Source organism: Colobus angolensis, unplaced genomic scaffold, assembly GCF_000951035.1.
Source record: "Colobus angolensis palliatus isolate OR3802 unplaced genomic scaffold, Cang.pa_1.0 Scaffold6, whole genome shotgun sequence".
Taxonomy (NCBI): domain Eukaryota; kingdom Metazoa; phylum Chordata; class Mammalia; order Primates; family Cercopithecidae; genus Colobus; species Colobus angolensis.
This window is the reverse complement of record NW_012119598.1, coordinates 25562861-25575255: the sequence shown is the minus strand read 5'-3', so window position 1 is coordinate 25575255 and position 12395 is coordinate 25562861. Positions and strand designations below refer to the sequence as shown.

Below are 12395 nucleotides of genomic sequence, written 5' to 3'. Positions count from 1 at the left end.
ACGCCCAGCTAATTTTTGTATTTTTATTAGAGACGGAGTTTCACCATGTTGGTCAAGCTGGTCTCGAACTCCTGACCTCAGGTGATCTGCCCACCTTGACCTCCCAAAGTGCTGGGATTACATGCATGAGCCACAGGACCCAGCCGATAATCCTTTCTTAATGAGGATTAATGCCTTTTCAGCATTTTATCTAGTGAAGGACAAATACAAAAACCAAGAATAACAACCCTTCTGTGCCCTCCAATGCTTTTGTAGGGTGGGTTGGTCTAACACCTAAAGAGCCTAGTGACACTTAGTTTTAAGCCATCTCATGAGAGACCTTTGTCGCATTAGATTACAACTTGTGCCAAAAGAACTAGAGGAAAAAGACGTGGCCTGAGCCACAGGCTACTGTAAGGGCTGGAGAGGAAAGCAGGCCTTGGCCTCACTTGTTCCTGGGCGGTTTTTCATAGGATGGATTTCATTTGCCGGTCCTGCGGTGTGGCACATTTAAGGGAAAGGAATGTATCATAGGATTTCAGTTGCAGTAAATACTAGCGGGCATTATCTATGAACAGTAACTAGTTTATTTTGTGTTAAATTGGGAAGAACCTTTCTTCTGCTACTGGTAAGATGATACTAAAAGCAGGAGAAAATAACAAATGAGAAGAGCCCGTCTCCTCTCAGCTTCTCTCAAGGCAGAGTAGAGATTGGTGAAAAGGGGACAGGAAGAGGAACCCAGCTGAAGAGTGGGAAGTCAACAAGAACATCAACAGGCACATCCCTAGAGAGCATCTCTGGGTCACTCTCAGGATGACCTCATTTTTCTTTAAGAGGTACATGTGCTGGCTGCATAGTAACCTACGGCACAGCAAAAGCACAAGGAAGCGCCATTTCGTTTCATTTAGGTACAATTATTGGTAGCCCAACCTATCTGAAGAGTTACTTTTCATTAAAAGGATGATTATTTTTAGGAGACCAGAAATTAGTTATATTCACTTATGAGTTGAGCAGTTTGGTAGAGCAGACTCTAACACGACACTTCAGTAAAGGGATGTTTTTCTCAGTACTGGATCTTTTCATTAGACAGATGCATTTATATAAAGTGTCAGTGTTTTTATGCTTCACTAAATGAGGCCTGTGCTTAAACATGACCATTATTTACCTCACGATTTACATTTTTCTCAATGCCTGAATACACCCAATAGCAAGCACCAGGTGGAGGTTAAGACCCACAAAAATGGAAGCTTCCTTTCAAGTTTATAGGATGTTTAACCATGCTAACCCCACTGTCAAAAACAATGTAAATTATACTCCTACTGTAAAAGGTCAACTGATATGGCAGGTATGTAAAAAACCTGGCATACAGGAAAAAATGCATGACAGTCTATTAATATGCAGGACACATATTATCCTGATATGTGGATTAAATTTTCGTTCCACTAAGTATTAACTATAGTTTTAAGCATTGATTCTGCTTAATAACTAAAATGTAAAGACCTTACCTTGTAGGGTTATAATTTCTCATTAACAGAAATCTGAACTTATACAAGTTTAATTCAAATTTATCTTTATTTCAAGATATCAGAAGACATTTACATATTTGCATTTTCTTTCTACTATCTGTGTATATGTAACAGCTTTTCTCAAGGCTTCAAGATAGGAATTGTTTTATGCCTTTGTATCACAGACCTAAGAGACTAAAATTATTTGAAGATGGAGTGGGGACAAAACTGGCGTCTCTGCAGTTCCTACTCCATGTACCATCCATTAGCTCACCTCTGTAGGTATTACTAAAGTAATGAGAGTAAGTCCTAAATCCAAAGTGCAACTTTAATATTGCAGTTCCAAACAGTAACTGTATACAACTCTTGGAGTAACTCAGCAAAATAAACAGCTTTTTAATATAAAATTAGTTAGTGCTGCTTGTCAGTCTATGTTCATGAAGAATAAAGTGTTAAGAGCATCCTCAAATGACACCTGTTGTGCCCACATTTGTTTAGGGGCCTTCCAAAGACAAAGAGGGTACCACACCCTGTACTCGACATGCTCGACAGGTGATCTGATTGCTTGCTCACTCATGTAACCCAGTGTTTGGTACCCACTTTCAAACAGTAATTAATGTGCTCAGTCCATTTTAGTTCAAAATTTAAAACCAAGGAACTTCATATATTTTTGGCATAAGCTGATTTATTATTTATGAGAACTTTAAGAAGCCTCCTGCAATCACAAAAGTGGAACTAGTTGACATTTTGAAATCATACTTGATATAACCACCTTCAGGAATTCTATAAACCACTAGCAACTTCCCTTTATCAGACTTATGAGGTAGTTACATTATTTTTCCTTGTATTGACACGATTCATCAAAAAATTATTTTACCCAAGCTCATAAACTAAGTCAATAAAACTGCAAGGAAAAATGACCAAAATTCTATCTTTTGCCTGATCTTAGTCAAATCAAATGTTGCCCTCTGGGATTCCAATTCTTCATGTCACAGTTAAGTAGTACTTATTATGTATTTTACAGTGATAAGACCTAAAATAGCAGCAGTGTGCTCTGAGGTGTGCCAAAAGGGTACCCTGTGAAATCTAAGTACTATCAAATATAATCTTAAAAATCCTAAGAGATTCATAACGCTAGAGGGTGCTGTATGTTCACACTCCAACAAGCACAGCATGACGCATGTTCCTGACCCACAGTGTGGTTGGTGCACAGGGGCCACTGCATGCTCGAGTCTAGCCCAGCCTGTTCTGTGCCATTCTGTTCTCCAGCTTCCCTCTAATGGCTTCCCATGACCACACACAGGAATGAGGAAACCTTACTTGTACTTCATCTGTTTTCTTCCAAATCAGCTATGGGAGTAACATTTTTATTCCTATCAATCACCAAACCACCTGAAAAATGGACTCTTAAACTTCCTCATATGACATCACATTAGGGTAATCATGTACCCTCAATATCAGGGTAAGTGTATTTATTTTGTTATTATCACATTTGTAGTGCAAGAGCTGGACACTCTAGAATCTTCCATGCACACTACTTTGGGAGGCTTAACGTTCTAGTACATAACTGTATGTAACCTCCAGAAAACATTTTAAAAGGTAGGTAAGATATTAAAGAGGATGGCAGCTTTCAGGCTTACAAATATTAGCCATTTGTTTTAAACCCCCGTCTCTGTGGAAATGAGAAGATATCACAGTTCTAACATTTAGTCATCCTCATGTTTTAGGAAGCTCATCTGTCAGCTTCTGAGGTGTAGGCATATAGATTAGCAGGGCAATACACATTTTTATTTTTGGGGCAGGGCAAGGGTGCTATCTAAAAATCTACTTTAAAAATCAATAAATGGACAGAGTGCTACAAAACAGTAACAGAATGGAAATACTTCCTTTCAACTTTACTTCCAAAGGCTCTAATTACAGAGAGCAAAGAAAACTAGTCTCAGGGGTTGAGAACGTGAAATCTTGATTAGGCATCCATACAATGGTGATATTAAATTATTTCTTTTTATTCACCTTTTATTTTAAAAAGGGGGCAAATACAAGAAAATAAGGTTATGTCTAAGTTTGGTTTTTAAAGCTCAAACTTCCAGAGTTTGTTGTAAGGTTAATACATAGAATGCTAGCTTTTTAGTTACCTGAGAATCAGGAAATTCATATGAACGTAATTCCCTATACTAAGAACTATAGCTACCTATGGGCCTGTCAAGTTCCTATGCTTCATTCAGCATGAAATTGCACTTTTCTTGATATGTATAAATTAAATAAAGTCTATACAACTGTCTGTGCTTGTGTTGCCTCTTACCACATCTATAAAAACAGCATTTAAAGTTTGTAGGAAATAGAATTTTGGCCTTTTACAAAGCAAATACTTTGTTTCTTTAACTCAGAATTCTGGAAATGCAATCCAGTTCTGGTATTGTGACTGCCAAAATATTTTTGTTTTCAAACATGAATTTTTTCCAAGTGTGTGACTCTGTACAAGAAAATAATAAAAACAGTATCAGAAGTTTCCCATGACTACCATAGAAAAACTTCAGTATCCACGGGGCTGTTCCTAACGGTTTGTTAGGATGCTCCTTCCTGATCCAAGTCCATCCAGCCTGAGGCTGTTTTTCAATTCCATGCTTCTATCTGCCAGAAGAGTCTTTTTAGGTAAAGAGGCCATCTAAATAAAGCAGAAATATTAATTTTAGTATCTTTTTAAAAGAAAAGTCACTAGTAAAATGATATATTACGTAACTACTCAATGAAGAAAGGACTATAAGCAGTATCAGTGTCTTAAGTATTTATTCCAGTGGTGTCTTCAAGTACAAAGAAAATGGAGGTGAGTTTTCTATCTTTTCTTATGAGAACATTATAAATGTTTCCTATATTTCCATTTGGTTATGACAGAACCTTACACCAGAATTACTAACATCTGTTTAAATGTATGTTTGTCAGAGAGTTCTACAGAAATTATATTTCTAACGTATTTATTGTGTTAGGCAGTGTGCTAGTAAGTGCTTTACACATGTTATCTCAATTAATTCTTCCCATAACCCTATGAAGCAGGTGATACCGACTTAACAGACAGATAAGGAAACTGAGGGAGGTTTGAGAAAGCAGCTTGCAAGGGTCATAGTGCCTGTGACAACTTAAGCCCAGGCGCTCTGACTTTAGGGCCCATGACCATAACCCTTCCGCAGTACTGCCGTGAACCATATCCTTCATACCATAGGAGGCAATGGAGCTTCCAGCTGTCGTCCAAGGAATGAAAGCAGGCGCCTCCAGATGAGGCCACTTCCCATGAACATAATCCCTGTAATCAGCCAAAAAATTCTGTGGTCCTAAAAGAGAACACACAGTTCATTTCAATCGCAAAACGTAAGGTTCCTTAGAAGATTCCCTGAACTGTTATTGTCCCAGAGTTTGAAAGCCTTATGTTATTTGTACAGCTCTTTCCCATCGAAAGGAACTAAGAAACAAGTGCCTTGATACCCACAAAATAAATCAGAAGAGCATGATTTAAAAGGTTTTAAATATTTTAAAATCATCTATATGCCAAATGTACTGCTTTTACTTTGTGTTTCTTTCCAGCCTTTGTTACGTGCATACAAATCTTAATAGTCATGATGCTAGAGGACATGCAATTTAAGGTCTTTGCTTATATCCACAGTTCTCAAACTGTGAGCTGATGTGCCCTGGGCACCACAGCACCTCAGAATATTTTAAAGTTTCAAGGGAAATAACACAAAAGAAATTTTTTGTCTATGGATACTGTGAAAAAATTACTAAGACACTAAGGGCATCATGATCCAAGCAAGTTTGGGAACCTCAGACTTAGAATAACATTCTTCCTCACCATTTTCAGAACGGTAATACTTTTGCAGCACACTGTTTTTAGCTGATGTACAGAATCACAGAATTTAAATGTAATCTCTCACAAGGAAGGAATCCCATTCACAGCGATGCTGTTAGTTGGTTATCATTGGCTCCAGTGATTAAGAGCTCACTTCTTCAAAGACAGCCTGTTACACAACTCATCAGCTATCACTGATGGAGATGCATGTCACTTATTGAGCAGAAATCTGCCTCCTTTTTTTGTTGTTGCTGAGATGGAATCTTACTCTTCACCAAGGATGCAGTGCAGTGGCGCAATCTTGGCTCACTGCAACCTCCGTCTCCCTGATTCCAGCGATTCTTGTGCCTCGGCCTCCCGAGTGGCTGGGATTACAGGTGTGCGGCACCATGCCCACCTAATTTTTGTATTTTTAGTAGAGATGGGGTTTTACCATGTTGGTCAGGCTGGTCTCAAACTCCTGACCTAAAGTGATCTGCCTGCCTTGGCCTCCCAAAGTGCTGGGATTACAGGTGTGAGTCACCGCGCCCGGCCAAAACCCCTCAAGTTTTAGAAATAATAATACATTCTCACCTCTTCAAGGGAAGATTCCAAATTCATTCCAAAAGCAACTCCCATTAGTCCAAAGAGCGAAAGAGAGAAGGTTCCCATGGTCAGCTGTAGATTCAACCTCATCATCACGTTACGGTGGCTGGAGAGGAGAACACCTATTCAGATTAGAAGGGCCCACTAACTATACAGAGCACATTCATCAAATCTACTACAGACCACATGGATGAAACCTACACATCAAAAAAAAAAAAAAAAAAAAAGACTTTAATGTAGTAAAGATGTTAATGATGGCATAATTCCTCAGAAAATGATATTTCCTTAAAAACTTTATCTTATCATTATTTTATAAAAAAAACTTAGTTTTATATAATGCTTTCTTACCTGTCCAGATTGATGAAAATAATACTTTGTGAATCATCAATCAGCACCCTAAGCTCCCGAGCTGCATTGGAGAGATCGTCAGCCAATCGGTAGTAGTTTTCCAACAGCAACTCCATCTCTTCTGCATGGTCAATCCCAGCACTGCTCTTTTCACTTCAATTAAAAGAGAAAATAATTAACATACCCCAACATGTATATCATATACTTAGTAACAAAAATTTCCTAAATTAGTATATAGCATTCAGCTACCAGTGGACAAGCTAGCCTTTGTGTTGCCTTTTTTTTTTTTTTTTGAGATGGAGTTTCACTCTGCTCCCAGGCTGGAGTGCAGTGGCGTGATCTCGGCTCACTGCAACCTCTGCCTCCCGGGTTCAAGCAATTCTTCTGCCTCAGCCTCCCCAGTAGCTGGGACTACAGGCACGTGCCATCACGCCCGGCTAATTTTTGTATTTTCAATAGAGACGGGGTTTCACCATATTGGACAGGCTGGTCTCAAACTCCTGACCTTGTGATCTGCCCGCCTCAGCCTCCCAAAGTGCTGGGATTACAGGCGTGAGCCACCACGTCCAGCTGTCTTTGTCTTTTCTATAGTTGTGGCCAATCTGTAAGTAGCTATGTCAACTGATCCTGAACACTTTACAGATTAAATTGAGGACAGAGGTTCCATCCTTATGTAGACTAGTTGGTGTCACTGTATTACATGGCCCCAATCCAAGAGATTTTTATGCGGATACGTGCTGCCAGTAACAGGAAAATCCAGATATGTGAATGCAGATAAATTACTGCAAATCCAATACCACTGTTAGGTAAAACAAAATCCACAACTAAAAATATCAAGACTATTTCCTTTTAAGGTGTGTGTTCCTTTTGAGGTGTGTCCATAATGTGATTTCATATAAAGAAAATGTTTTTGAATGATATCAATAATCACTTTGCTCCCCTACCCTACCAAGAAGGATAAGGAGGAACGAAGTACTCTGAAGAGGTACTTGTTTCATAAAGCATATTAGAGACAGGCAGAAAGACTGGCCTACGCAAAGCAAACAAGAGTTTCTGCTACCATACCTATCTGCTGTCTACCAAATGTTATATTGCCCCCTTTATCTTATTATTTCCTTATCAGGATATAAATAACCAATTTTTCAAAGTGCTTTAAGAAAATCTGTACAGACTGTAGAAACTAAACTCATTACAAAGGTGTATTAATTTCTGATATCGCTCTAGAAAGACAAAATATTTGGCTATTTAAAAGTAAACACTTAGCTGGAGTATGCACAAGAAGCATAAACAATTTCTAAATTCATAAAAGACAAAAGTTTTATAACATTTTCATGAGACTGACCTTACATAATTCATGTTAATGCTGCACTCATGTATTTACCCTACTTTTTCCCTCCCCCATGTAAATGTCTCTCTCACTTTGCTTCCTAGGTAAGTTATTTTGGTAGATGTATGTGCCAATCTGGTGGTCGGTCCCTTGAATATAAAGGTAACTGTGTTTATATTCACTGCACGTCAGCAGTGTTGGGTATGCAGTATGCATACTCATATAATTACATTGAATTAGATACGATATTCTATCTGGAAATTATCTGGAAACTGGGGATGAAAATCTCTATATTCTCTAGTCCACAAAAATGTTATATTCTGTAATGAAAAATCACCTTGAAGTGGAAAAGGCAAAATATTTACTCTAAGGAAATAAATAACAAAGTATAATTATATACTTACAAGACTTGCGGGTCGCTCCATTTTGATAGACAGAGCTCTTCTAGCAACTCTTCCTCATCCAAGATCTCCAAAATTGACTCTTTGAAAATTTTAATATCTGTTTCTAACTCTGATAGACTATAAGAATAGATACACAAAAATGATCAATAGAATAAACTTCTAAAAACATTTCATAATAGTTTTTAGAGTATCTTATCAAATATATTATCTTATACATTCATGCTAAACAATGACTTATTAAAAAAAAAAAAAGGGTGAGTATTTACCAGGCAAATTAAGAATCAATTTGGCCAGGAGTGGTGTCACGCCTGTAATCCTAGCACTTTAGGAGGCCAAGGCAGGAGGATTGCTTGAGCTCAGGAGTTTGAGACCCTCCTGGACAACACAGTGAGATCTTGTCTTACAAAAAAATTCAGAAAATTAGCTGGGCACGGTGGCGTGTGCCTGTAGTCCCAGCTACTTGGGTGGTGGAGGTGGAAGGATCGATGAAGCCCAGCAGGTTAAGGCTGCAGTAAGCTGAGACTGCACCACTGCATTCCAGCCTGGGCAACAGAGTGAAACCGTGTCTCAAAAAAACCCACAAAAAACCCAAACCAAATCTAAATTAATTGGTCAAATTATCAGTGATATACATTTCCTCATACATTATTTATCTCAGAAACATAAATTGCTTGTGAATTTAAGATTTTTGGTTTGGGAATTAGTTTTATTCTTAATCAATGTGGCAGTGATAATATAGAACAGACTAATTACTCTTAACTGATAAAAACACTCCAACATTTTTGGACAAGAAACTACTGATTCAAGAATTTTAAATGTTAATTATTGAAGGGATTTCGGGAGTACAACTCCTGAGAGCATGTTCATTCTATTCATGATACATATAAAATACTGTTATTAAATTCTGGAAGGCATTATGATTTTAAAGAAAAAGAACAACATGGACTTTGAATTTGGATTTAGATCTGCCATTTACTAGCCACATAAATTTAGGCAAGTTACTCAAACCTCAGTTTTCTCTCTTCAAAATGAGGACAACATCAACTATTGACTAGGTGATGAGATGAGATCACATACGGAAAAGAGCCTTACATAACATTTCATGCAAAGTATCTTTTCAACAAACATTAGATTGTGTGCTCCTTTTAGCTCAACTTCCCACCCAGGTTACTTTCATACTTTAAAAAAAGTTATGAAACACAATGTTAATAATTGATTTTAAGATATTTGTCTCCAACTCCCAATGTGATACATCATCCATATTTACCTTTTGCCATTCTGTAGTAAAATGTGCAGTTTGCTTCTGTCTACAGAAGAATGTTTGGGGTCCACCAAAGCGTCTAAGGTCTCAAGGATCAGTGGCTGCAAAGTGCTAAGTTTCCCCTGAAGGGTGTTGATCTAGATAACAACATGACCTTTCATAAGAATTAAAACAATCTTTTTAGAATATTCAGGATCAGCGAATCCTCTGATTAAATACAGAAATCTGTAGTAGCTTGAAATGCTGGTAACATTTCAGAACATAGTCAATTCTAGCATGCCTATTCCAGATGATTCAAAAACTAGATCTTCTGGGTGCAAAGAACCATGTGTGATGTTATCATTAGGCACAGATTTGGCTGACAAGGAGCTAACTCTCATAAGAGTCTTTCTCCTATAGACACTCATTATGAAGTAATGAGGGATTAAGTAAAATAAAATCTGCTATTCTATTATTAAAATACAAGCTTTCAGTAATACCTGTGTTCTCTGTATATAGAATATGGTTCAAAATTCCTGCAAAGCTCTTTGAAAATAAAAACTTGAGCTTTAAAACATAAACATATGAGAGTAAAGTCAAAAATACACTATTTAGGTTGACACAAGTATGGTTTGATATTCAGCAGGTATACACTAATCCTGCTATATAGTTATTAAAATACTGAAACACTTCCATACTAGTTGGCAAATAGCATATACTAACTAAATCAGGCGGTAAAACTGATGACGTAAATTACAGCATATAGTCTATCTCAGAAGCACAATTACTTTGAAACTAAGATTTTTTTTATTTGGAAAGGAGTCCAGAGTCACAGTGCTCTCCTGACATGTTGTCTATTTCGTGCGTCTCCAGAGGAACTGCTTCTGGGTTAAGAAGTCCTTGGGTGGGAGGGAAGGCTGGACAGCCAAATAGGCAGACGACGTTTTTTAATCTAAGAGGTATCGAACCCTCTGCTCAGCAAGGTGTGGACTCAGGTAGTGGTTGGGGAGGCTGCTGAGGGTCACAGATAGGGTATTTGTGAGGCATATCTACTCATGGTATGTCTTGGTCCCTCAGGTGGGTCTGGGGAGCTTTCCCTTGTTGGAAAACTTACCCCTTTTGAGTGGCGGCTGGTCTTGCTTCTATGTAGTGTTGTTTCATGAGGGAATCTTCCTGGGACCCCATTTAAAGGAAGAACGTGTATCCCAGCAGACATCACTCCCTCTCTATTCTCCCCACAGCCAATCTCTAGGCAGGAGACCCATGTCAGCCCAGCCCCTCTCCTCCCCGTCCTGCTCCCTTTGAGATCCCGCCTTTCTCCTAACAGCATGAGCTCCTGCAAGCTTACCCAGCCTGTGGAGCCCATCACTTACTACTGTTTACATCTTTCTATCTTCTGCTTTCCCCCTGCTTGGTAACTGGGCTCCCACTACTTATCATCTCCCTGGCTGGTGCTAACTGGTGCTCATTACCCCGAGCAGGAAGTATAGCCATCTATTCTTTCAGAGCAAGGCAGACAAAAGAGAAGTGTGCCAGGTTCACCCAACCCAATGCACCTCATGTCCTCTCTACCGTCTTCTCCTCCTCCCACTCTGGTTAGTATGCTCCCAGCACCAACTCTTGCATGTAGCCAGTTCCTGAACAGTATCATCCTGACTAACAGGGGGAAGAAAAGATAACGAAAGATGTGTGGGGTCAGGAAAGCAGAGAACCACCCTTGTTCAGAGCCTGACAGGAGTCTCAGACATCTAAGGACTCTCAAAGGAGGAGTCACTGGAAGAACTGGGCGTGATTCCTATGTCAATCGAGGTCTCAAAAAGATGCATCATTTACCTGACTCAAACAAAGGACCATACAAACAAATCGAAAAATGACTTGATGAAATGATATAAAATACGTATCACATGTAAAGCATTTTCATAATATACACAGTCTTAGAGAACAAAATAGAATGCACTTAAACCCCTAGAGTCTTTAGTTCTATTTGATTGGGTCATAAAGTATAAGAATTAAGTGATATCTCCACGTAAGAGCCTTAGAGATGACTTCCTCCGGGGCAGGATGTGGTCAGGGGACATGCCATTGAAACAATACCCCAACTTGTCTTCCCACTCAATGACATTTCAAAATCAGAATAAACCCAAAAAGCTAAATAAAAACAGACTTACCCAATATTGCAGGAGCGCTTCTATAGCTCTAAACTCAAAAGGTAAAGGGTATGTAACGAGTTGACCCTCTCCAGACAACTGTGAAGGGAGTTCCCGGAACAGCCATTGCTCTAAGTTTAAATTACGATAATCTAATATCAGAAGACACTCCGGAGTTATCACAGCTTTCAAATACTGTTTAAACAAACAAACAAACAAAAAACCATAAATATGTAAGTGTATATATAACACATGCATGTATATACATATATATGTATACAAACATATGCGCAAATTGTAGAGCTATAGGAAAAAAGAACATTCATAAAATATGGTTTAATACTTTACTAATTTTGGATTAAGACTAAACTAAATCAGTGTTCATTTTGTTTTTCAAAAAAATCAAGGTTTTTTTTTTTTCAAGAGAAAGGAAACTTAAAAAGTAAATGTCTGGATACTGCTAACTCACTCTCAATAAAATTGGAATTATTCACATAATTTATGTATTTACTAAGACTTCTGGGGTATGGAAAAAAACAAAAACAAAAACAGAAAGCTGGGCATGGTGGCTCACACCTGTAATCCCATCACTTTTGGAGGCTGAGGAAGGTGGACCATGAGGTCAAGAGATCGAGACCATCCTGGCCAACATGGTGAAACCCCATTTCTACCAAAAATACAAAAATTAGCTGGGCGTGGTGGCCCGCACCTGTAGTGCCAGCTACTTTAGAGGCTGAGGCAGGAGAATCGCTTGAACCTGGGAGGCGGAGGTTGCAGTGAGCTGAGATCACGCCACTGCACTCCAGCCTGGTGACAGAGCGAGACTCCGTCTTTCTTTTTTGGAAAAAAAAAAAAAAAGAAAATAAAGATAAGGTCTTCCTAAAAGTCAGGTATTGAGTAGACTTTTAGAAAAGATTTAGTTTAATCATAATTAGTTTGGCACAAATTGAAATTTCCTTTTTAAACCAGCACTAAAGCATATAAACCAAATCTGAAATTAAGATAAAACACAGCCGGCCGGG

The 12395-nt window shown here is 38.5% G+C and overlaps 1 protein-coding gene across 3 annotated transcripts in view; it reads right to left on the bottom strand.

The window, feature by feature from the left end:
- Positions 1 to 1532: 1532 nt before the first annotated feature.
- The window catches only part of MRS2 (MRS2 magnesium transporter), a 19937-nt gene continuing 9074 nt past the window's right edge, over positions 1533 to 12395 (bottom strand). For 2 of the 3 annotated variants that reach the window (XM_011962778.1, XM_011962779.1), the window contains 7 exons: positions 11395 to 11568; positions 9254 to 9384; positions 7987 to 8103; positions 6256 to 6408; positions 5896 to 6013; positions 4697 to 4810; positions 1533 to 4149 (listed from right to left, as the gene is read on the bottom strand). In XM_011962778.1, coding sequence (XP_011818168.1) covers positions 4039 to 4149; positions 4697 to 4810; positions 5896 to 6013; positions 6256 to 6408; positions 7987 to 8103; positions 9254 to 9384; positions 11395 to 11568 — 918 coding nt within the window. In that variant the 3' untranslated portion in view covers positions 1533 to 4038. The remainder of the gene's footprint in view (positions 4150 to 4696; positions 4811 to 5895; positions 6014 to 6255; positions 6409 to 7986; positions 8104 to 9253; positions 9385 to 11394; positions 11569 to 12395) is intronic. The other variant, XM_011962777.1, reaches the window with a different exon arrangement.